Raw genomic sequence first — 9,531 nt, 5'->3', positions numbered from 1 at the left:
TGTCGGATGGTCTTGAGCCTGGCCCATGAGTTTTCCTGTGCGCCCCACAGGTCATGGCCAAGAATGGAACATCGATTCATGGCTCCTTCAGTCCCACACCATGGCTTCCATGCAGGCACTCTCTGAAATCAATAAAAATATATTTTTTTAAATATATTTTATTGATTTTTTTACAGAGAGGAAGGGAGAAGGATAGAGAGTTAGAAACATCAATGAAAGAGACACATTGATCAGCTGCCTCTTGCACACCCCTCATTGGGGATGTGCCTGCAACCAAGGTACATGCCCTTGACGGGAATTGAACCTGGGACCTTTCAGTCCGCAGGCTGACGCTCTATCCACTGAGCCAAACCGGTTAGGGCTAAAAATATTTTTTAAAATTATATATGTACACATTCTCCACACAGCTAGCAAAGTGACAAAAAAAAACACACACACAAAAAAAACTAATTTTAAAATCCACCCATCAGCTACTAAACCAAGTTCCAATTCTTATATGGTATATACAAGGCCACAAGCACCCGATCCATTTCCAGTTTAACCATAGCCTCTACCATGCCCACCGCTCCCTCTACAATCTAGAGAAGACAGGCCTTCTCATGCTCCCTTGCTCTTGCACATGTTCCAGCTCATGAACTCGACCTTAACCACCCAGCTCAAATGTCACTCCTGGTGAAGCCTTCCCTGTTAGCCTGGAAAAGTTAGTCGTATCAGATAAGAATGATGTCAACTGAAAGCAACAGAAAATGCCAAGCAAAGGAATGAGTCTGACCCTGGTGCCATTACTCATCTAAGGAGGTTTTAACAGTCCTTCCCCAGGAGCATGCAAAATTAATTTAATCAGAATCTCTGTGGTGGACCCAGACATCAGTGTTTTTTCAAAACCTCACATATTCTAATGTGCAGCCACGTTCAGAAGCACTGAAGCAGGGGTTTACTTTTAATGAGTCCAGTGGTAGGTGGTTGCTGGTGTTGGTTGAGTGGTTCAGTGATATCCAGGCCAATATCTCCATGATGCTCCTGGCCTTTTCTTTCTGTTTTAATTGCCCCAAGGTCACAGATGGCCATAGTTGACCCTGCGTGTCCAAAGCAGGGAGAGAGCTGTAGGGAGAAGGGGAGGGCTCAGACCATGCTCTTTATATGTATTTTTTTTTATTTTTATTTTTTTAATTTCAGAGAGGAAGGGAGAGGGAGAGAGAGATAGAAACATCAATGATGAGAGTCATTGATTGCCTGCTTCCTACACATCCTCTTCTGGGGACCAAGCCTGTAACCAAGGCATGTTCCCTGACCGGGGAATTGAACTATGACTTCCTGGCTCATAGGTCGACACTTAACCACTGAGTCACACCAGCCAAGCCAGCCCAACCTCTTTTATGAGTGAATCAAAGAAAGTCTAGGAAATCTCTTGAGCAGACTTCCACTTAGATATTATTGATCAGAATTGGTCCACCCCAGCTGCAAGGGTGACTGGGAAAAGTGGGCAACAGGATTTCTAATAAACTGAAAGGACCAATCAGGCTCTCTCAGGACAGACTGAGTACATTGCTACCCCAAAATCAGCACATGTCATCAAAGGAGGAGGTAAGGAACGGATACTGAAGGGTGACAGAATAGGCCACCCCAAAATACGCCATTTAGGCATAAGGATTGTTTTGAGCTAAAGGCACATTAAAACACACACACACACACACACACACACACACACACAAAACAAACAAACAAAAAAAAAAAAAACAGACACCAGAAGAGCATTCCTTTCTCCTATTTTCTTCCAAAAGAACAGGAGACAGAAACTACCATGCGAAAGACGCTCTCCCTGTACTGGGGAGTCAAAGCCCAGAGAACTCGACACAAACAGACCTTGTTCAAATAACTCTAATCTTCCTCTAGCCTTGTATAGTTTAGTTACTTTTCTACAATTGCCTCTCTTTATTCAGCCTAAGACAAAAGTATTTATGTTCTTCCATTTCTTTGGGTTTTCACTGTCTTACGGCTCTCACATCATGTAAAAGGTATGTAAATATGTATGCTTTTCACCTGTTAATCTGTCTGTCAGGTTAATTCTCAGGCCTGGCTGAAAAGCCCCAAGGGGGTAGAGGTAAAATGTTGCCTCCCTACAATACCAAGTAGAGAGCCAGCAGATTCTACCCCAGAGATTTATTCTCTCTGAGTGTCAAAGCTTCCATATACACATCGGTTACACAGCAATCACATTAAGGCTTTGTGGAGACAAGGGTCCATATGTCCATGTCTTCCTCAGACCAGCAATTCTCATCTCAGGCTGCACATCTATGTATATAAAAATCAGCGACTGGAACGATGGAACAACTTCCCATGGCCCCTTTGGGGCAGGCCAGCCTGACCCCACCTGTGCGTGAATTCTTGCACCAGGCCTCTAGTTAGAGATACCCAGGGAGCTTTATATATATATATATATATATATATATATATATATATATATATATATATATTGATTTTTTATAGAGAGGAAGGAAGAGGGATCGAGAGAAACATCTATCAGCTGCCTCTTGCACACCTCCTATTGGAGATGTGCCCAAAACCAAGGTACATGCCCTTGACTGGAATCAAACCTGGGACCTTTAAGTCCACAGGCCAATGCTCCATCCACTGAGACAAACTGGTTAGGACACCAGGGAGCTTTTGAAAAATACCAGTGCCTAGGCCCCATTCACAGAAGTTTTAATTTAATTGGTCCACATGAAACCCAGGTAGAATTAATTTTTGAAAGCTACTCTTCCCCCCCCCCCCCCAGGGATTCTAATGTGCAGGCTGGGTTAGCCACAGCTATAGATCTGGGACCTTAAGAACTGTATATCCTTCGATATACACAGTGCTTGAAACATGGGGCTTACAGCAAATCCTCCCCAAATGAAAGACAGAGAGGATTTCTCCTCCAACCTTGTCAACCCTTGTGGTGTGGTTCCTCCTTCCTCTCAGGCCTCCCTTTCACCCTGAGCACTGCACTTAGCCGCCCTCCGTTAACCACATCCATGCTCTGGGTGGTCTCTCCTGTGTGCACAGACCGCTGCTCCTATAGCTGCTACAGCTGGGCATCCGGGTACCAACTTTTCCTGGCAGCCGCCTTAGTCTGAGAAGGAGGCAGCTCTCTCCATCAGCAGCCAGGCTCAGCTCTTGTGCCTGAGCTACCCACCCTGCCCAGTGTGAGAGAAGAGCAGTGGGAGGGGTAGCTTTCCACATGCTTGCTCGTCCACATGCAGCTACAATTCCGAAATGGACTCTGCAGTATCCATTCAATGGCACAGCGCCTGGGCTAACCGACAAGCAACCCACAGACAAACGTTTTGCTTCTCCCGCCCAAAGGCAGACGACGTAGCTTCCCTGATTCCTCGGACAACTGTGAGTGTGAGACATGCCCTGTCGATGTCACAAGAATGAGTCAGTGGTCAGTACATCATCTACAGAGATGACATCATCCGATATCCTTCCGTCTGATTCTGTCCCCTGGTCAAAGGTCACCTGCACAAGGCCAGCTCTGTGGGCATGTGACCTGTGCAGTTGCCCAGGACACCACACCTTGTGCTCAGAAGGGCCCTGCACTTGGTTTTGCCATCTGCGGTGGCTATCGTGACATTCGGGACAGTCTTGGAACACAAGGCCCCATTTTCGTTTTGCACTGGGTCCTGCATCGTGTCCGATCCTGGTCACGCAGGGTCTCTTACGAAATCCAGCAAGGTTTTCCTTCTCAGGGAGCGCTCCACAGCATAGGACCGCAGCCTCCTCTGTGCAGATCTCTGTGGTACCCAACGCTTCCACTAACCCCGTGAGCCTCAGGGGACGGTGATGTAACTCGGTGGCTTGGGCTGCACATGACGGGTGGGATCAAGAGGCCCTGGGGAATGGTGTCCCAGCCCTCCTTGGCTCTCAGGCGTGACAGAGAGTTAGAAGTACCAACTTTGGAACCTAGTGTCCCAACAAAGTGAGGGAACCGGAGTCAGCTGCAATCCAGAACATAAAATTGGCAGGACAACTTGTAGACAACCGTATCTGACGTTGGGCACCTTGCAGAACCCCTTCCACCTCCTAGAGGGGCCATCTACCAACAGTGCAGAGAACAAACTAAAATGGAACCACCATGCCCCTTGCCAGGTAAGAGGGCTGGGCACCCTGTGAGGAGCAGAAAACGAGGTCCTCCAGGGTGAGACGAGTTTTCCCAGGAAAAGGCTGAGACAGGTTGCTCCAGAGTGCAGGAGAGTGGAGGGAGGGGTGGGGCTAGGGGAAGCTGGAGGCAATGGATGTGAGATTGAGCCCACCCAGTTTTGCCCGTACGTCTGCCAAGCGAGAATCCTTCTGCTGGGTCAGGCTCTGGGTAACAGAAGGCTCTCCTCGCCGGCTGAGAAGGGAGGGATGGAAGATGACAGCAGCAGGTCATGGGAGGGGAGCCCGGGGCAGGGAATGGAAATGGCGCCTGGCCTCCCCAGGCAGAGTTCATCAGGGTCCAGGATCTGCCCTCTCTTGGCATCGTCTAGCCAGGCCATGGCTCAGGTATCTGATACCTGGGGCCCAGAGTCACATGCCAGGAAACCCAACACTCTTGGGTCCCAACCCCCAACTTCCAGCAGCTATGAGCAAGCAGGACTTCTGGAGAAGGAAGCGGGTCTCCAGAGCGGAGCAACAGGAAGGCTACTTCCGGGAGGGGGCAGCCCAGGAGAAGGCTCTCCCCACAACAGAGGTGAGGGGCTTAGAGAAAAGAGGGAACAAGGCAGAAAATTGGGTGGGGTAGAGGAGACGAAGCTGGAGCAGCAGAGGAGTGATGCTCCAGGAAAAGGGGTAATGGACACTGAAGTGGGCCCTTAGTCACCTAGCCTAGCGGGATGCCCTAAAATCTTATTACCAACATGTCCTATTTGTATCCTTCACTCTAGTGCCAACTGGCCTTCTGGTGCCCACCTGGCCCACCTGGCAGCCACCCAGGTAAGGTGGTGGGAAAAGACTTTATTCCACTGAGGAAAACCCATACGTAGGCAGAAACAGAAACTTAGAAGCCCCCAGACTCAGAATGACAACAGGGCCTTGGCCCAAGAGACTTTATAGATTCGCCCTCCAGAACCAAAGAGACTCTAGGAGAGGGTCAGGCCCAGAGGACTTCTTTCCCAGAGGGCCTGAATGAGGAGCCCTAAACCCCAAAGAGAAAGCAAAAAGGTTGCCAGGCCTGTGAGATCCCCAAAGGAAGGTCCCCAGTTCACAGAGACGCTGCAGGGAGCCCTCAGGCAGAGACTGGCAGTGGGAAAGGGAATTGTCTTGACTCACTCTTCCTTTATGGAACCTTCTCTTCCCCAGATCCTGCTCCATTCCAGGACTATGCCAGTCTGTGGCCATGCTCGCACCAGCCTGTCACCTCCTGTCCCTGCTGCTGGTGATGGGCACAGGGGGTACCATGCCCAGTCCCCAGGGACCTCCCCAGGGCTGCTACGTGGCAGAGGAAGCTGGTGAGCAAACATTCCGCTGCAGCCAGGCAGGCCTGACTGCTGTGCCCACTGGCATTCCCAACGACACCCGCAAGCTCTACCTGGATGCCAACCGGCTAGCATCGGTGCCAGCCGGTGCCTTCCAGCACCTGCCTGTTCTGGAGGAGCTGGATCTGTCCCATAATGTCCTTGCCCACCTCTCGGGGGCTGCTTTCCAAGGCCTGGCGGGCACACTGCGGCACCTCGACCTCTCTGCCAACCAGCTGGCTTCCGTGCCCGTGGAGGCCTTTGTGGGGCTGCAGATCCAAGTGAACCTGTCTGCCAACCCATGGCGCTGCGACTGTGCCCTCCAAGAGGTTCTCCGACAGGTGAGGCTGGCACCGGGCACGGGGACAGGCATCGTGTGTGGCCCTGGAGCCCGACCAGACCTCGTGGGGCAGGAGTTCCTGCTGCTGGCAGGGGAGGAAGAGCTGTGTGGGACGGGGCGGGGCGGGGCCCGGCGGAGCACAGACGTGGCCCTGCTGGTCACCATGGGGGGCTGGCTGGCCCTGGTGGTGGCTTACCTGGCCCACTACGTGTGGCAGAACCGGGATGAGACCCGACGTCCCCTCAAGAGGGCCCCCGTGCCGCCACCGGTGCGCTCCGAGGAGGACTCCTCCACCCTCAGCACTTTGGTCTGATGGCCAGGTCCCCTCCTCTGGCCCCACACCCCACACTCTTTCCCCTGGGCTCTCTCTCTTGTCCTCTGACCCCCTCTGCCTCCTCTGCAGCCTCGCCCCACCCCCCAAATCCCACCCCGCTCCCTCCTCTGTCTCTCCTATCCTCCTGATCGCTCTCTTTCAGCCAACACTGTTATTGGTGCCTAGAGTTTTGGGTGCCGGCTTTGAGCCCAGATTGTGTGAGCCTCAAAGCTCCCGAGGGCACCGTGGTGAGGGGGGACTGCAGAACAGAGAATGTAGGTGGCACGTGTGCCCACGCAGAGGCAGGGCAGACAGCTGTGTGGCTGAGCTGATCTCCAAGGCTTCACTGTATGGAAGTCTGAGTGAACTCTTCCAGAATGCTAAGGGCTTCGGACAGAAGAGAGAGGACCCTCCTGAAAGGGGGTGAACAAAGGCAAAGAAGATGGGAAACCACTTGGAAAGTCTGGGCAGCACCAAGCCCTACCCTGGAGATGAAACAGAGATTGCAAAGGAGGGCATGGAGATGAAGGGACCAAGCTGGAGGTGGGGTCAGAAAATTGGAGTGCAGTCAGATTGAGAAGGACCCTGCGGGCTCCTCCTCTCTCTCACCTCTACTGAGAAGTTCCTCCCTCACATATGCCTCTCTCTTGGCCCCAGGCTCCTCCCCCTAGGTCCTCTTTTGGGGAACCCCTGGCTTAGGGCCCCATGGTTCCTTTTCCAGAGGCTCCCCATTTTTCTGCTCTCTCCATATATTGAAGGGTTTCCTAAACTCTTTCCCTTGGGGGTGTAGTGGTCTCCTCTATGCCTGAGCTGGGGATGGGTCCCTCACCGGGGAACTGGGGGCAGGGGTGGGAGGATTAGAAGGTTGCCCACACCCGGAACATCACCCCAAGACAACTCAATAAAGCCACTTTTGTTAATGCCCCTGGTCTTTTTCTTATTGTTCTTTTCCTTAAACACTATGGCCTGGCATTGAGGAGAGGGGAAGAGGGGGGAGCTTCACCATCACCCTTTGGTGGGGGTTGCTCCTGCTGGGTTAGATGCCTTCTCCTTTCTCCCTCCCTACCTGGCACTAGGCACTCAGCTCCTGGCACTAGGGTTCATCTGCTAGAAATGCCAGGGCCTCTGAATTAATGATGACAAACGGGAAGGATGGGGAATGGAGGGGCCTGGGGGGAGGGCGGGAAGAGGGCAATGTCTGGACATCAGTCATCTGCCAGCAGTCTCCAGCAAAGGGAGAGGGAGCTATTGCCATCTTGCAGTCTTCTTTTCTTTCAGCGGGAGTCTGAGCAGGGGGTAGGAGAAACTAGATGTGCTCAAAATTAATGAAAGAATTCCTGGGGGGGGGGGGGGGGTGAAGACCAAGTTGGCCGAAGCAGGGGCTACCTGAGAGATCCCTGTCACTGAACAGGCTTCTCCAGGGGCCCGGAGGGACCAGCACACCCTGTCCCTTGGCCCCATGCAGAGTGATCTGCCCACGTGGCCTCCAGGGAGGAAGCAGCTGCTTTGGGGAAGCTTGTAGGAGCCCCAGTAGAAGCTGAAGGTAAGAACCACTGAACTGCCAAAACCGGTTTGGCTCAGTGGATAAAGCATTGGCCTGCGGACTGAAAGGTCCCGGGTTCCATTCCCCACAAGGGCATGTACCTTGATTGCGGGCACATCCCCCGTAGGGGATGTGCAGGAGGCAGCTGATCGATGTTTCTAACTCTCTAACCCTCTCTTCCTCTCTGTAAAAACAAAACAAAACAAAAAAACAATATATATATTTTTCAAAAACCACTGAACCAAGGTTCCCCTAGCTTGGGGCAGAGCCTGGGGCAGACTGGGTGGCCACTCAGGAGAAATCCATCACCTCCCCTGGTCCCTCTGACCCATCCTGATGCCTTTGTCTCCTTCCCAGACCCCTCTCCTCTCTCCATCCCTGAGGCTCCTCCCACCAATCCAAGGCTGAGCTCTCCTATCATCCAGGGAGCCTCAATTTGATTCACGTCAGAAAAACCTGGGGCACCCCACCCATCCTCCTGTCTCAGGAGACGTGGGCCTCCCCACCTCAGGGGTGGGGGAAGGAATAGGGTGTGGGGAGGTTCAGGCTGCAGCCTTGACCGTCCACCCCAGCCACACCCTGGCCTGGGCCTTGGAATCCTGGCCCCTCCCTATCAAACCCTCCATCGGTCCCTCCCCTGCCACTCTGAGTCTGCCCCACTCGGCTCACCACCCCCTGCTGGAATTAGGCTGGACCGTGTCTCGCTGGGTTCTGGGAAACAGGCTGCATGGATCTGTGGAGGTGGAAGGGTGGGGCCCTGTGCCTCTATGATTGGTGCCCATTCCTAGAGGCTCATTAGACTCCCTGTCATCCTGAGCAGCAGAGACCAAGCCTTTCTGGTCTGCAGAGCGTTAGCTCCCCCACCCTGACACTTATCTCCAAATCTCAGCGGTGAGTTCAGGATGGAACAGGAGCCCTGGATCACAAACTTCCCACCAGTGACCCCCTTAGGTCCCCTCTGGCTCAAATTCCTCTCCCTCTGTGGAGCAAGGACAGGAGGAAAGGAAGAGGGAGAGCAGGGGTGGCAGGAAAGATGCTCCATTGGCTCCCATTCTAGCTGGTTTGGTTCAGTGAGTAGAGCATCGGCCTGCGGGCTGAAGGATCCCAGGTTCAGTTCTGTGCAAGGGTTGTGGGCTTGATCCCCAGTAGGGAGTGTGCAGAGATTCATTCATCAATGAATCTCTCTCATCATTGATGTTTCTCTCTCCTCTCCTCTCCTCTCCTCTCCTCTCCTCTCCTCTCCTCTCCTCTCCTCTCCTCTCCTCTCCTCTCCTCTCTCTCTCTCTCTAAAATCAATAAAAAATATTTTTTTGAAAAAAGAAAGAAGTCCCTCACTCCGCCCTCCCACCACCAGCGTCTTCCCGCCCTATGAAGAGGTGCAGAAAGCAGACACTGCCCTCAGGGAGCCCCAAGTCAGGAAGGCCGCGACCTGGACTTAACTCTCAGTCATGGAGTAAACAGCTTTCTTTCTCTTTGGGGAGCTCTGAGCCTGATGAGATCCAGACATACCCCGACACAGAGGCTAAAGCGCCTACAAAATCTCGTTCTCTACGAGAGGAAGTGAGCAGAGAGCACACGGAGCACCAGGGAGCTGAGGGAGGCAGCTGAGGAGCACGGCGTGGGGTGTGCCCCACCCTTCCTGCCTGGGGTTCAACAGACAGACCTTTGGTGCAACGCTGAGCTCTCCGCAGAGGGAGGGGCTTCAGCATCGACACCAGCAGGACTCGGGCAGCTTCCTCACGGGGAGGGACTGTGCCTCCCCATCAGAATGAGGGGAGTTCCAACTGGAAACAGGTTTTCTTCCTCTCTCTGGGACTCTCTCCCGCCGAGGAGGGATGTTGTCCCAAGTCAGGAATGC

The 9,531-nt window shown here is 53.0% G+C and overlaps 1 protein-coding gene across 1 annotated transcript; it reads left to right on the top strand.

The window, feature by feature from the left end:
* The first annotated feature begins 2,651 nt into the window (after positions 1-2,651).
* LRRC3C (leucine rich repeat containing 3C) lies at positions 2,652-7,039 on the top strand. The gene is made up of 3 exons (XM_036461415.2): positions 2,652-4,714; positions 4,908-4,956; positions 5,323-7,039. Exons 1-3 carry the CDS (start codon positions 4,390-4,392, stop codon positions 6,128-6,130), a joined length of 1,182 nt encoding a protein of 393 aa, XP_036317308.1. The 5' UTR covers positions 2,652-4,389; the 3' UTR covers positions 6,131-7,039.
* The last annotated feature ends 2,492 nt before the right edge of the window (positions 7,040-9,531 follow it).

This window comes from Pipistrellus kuhlii, unplaced genomic scaffold (assembly GCF_014108245.1).
Source record: "Pipistrellus kuhlii isolate mPipKuh1 unplaced genomic scaffold, mPipKuh1.p scaffold_m20_p_37, whole genome shotgun sequence".
NCBI classification, from domain to species: domain Eukaryota; kingdom Metazoa; phylum Chordata; class Mammalia; order Chiroptera; family Vespertilionidae; genus Pipistrellus; species Pipistrellus kuhlii.
This window is presented reverse-complemented; position numbering and strand designations above follow the sequence as displayed.

What these genes read in the sequence shown, in the direction of transcription:
- LRRC3C (XM_036461415.2), top strand. Translation starts at nt 4,390, where the DNA reads ATGGAAGATGACAGCAGCAGGTCATGGGAGGGGAGCCCGGGGCAGGGA. An exon ending in AGGCTCTCCCCACAACAGAG is followed by an intron (nt 4,715 to 4,907) that starts GTGAGGGGCTTA and finishes CCTTCACTCTAG; the next exon opens with TGCCAACTGGCCTTCTGGTG. An exon ending in CCCACCTGGCAGCCACCCAG is followed by an intron (nt 4,957 to 5,322) that starts GTAAGGTGGTGG and finishes TCTCTTCCCCAG; the next exon opens with ATCCTGCTCCATTCCAGGAC.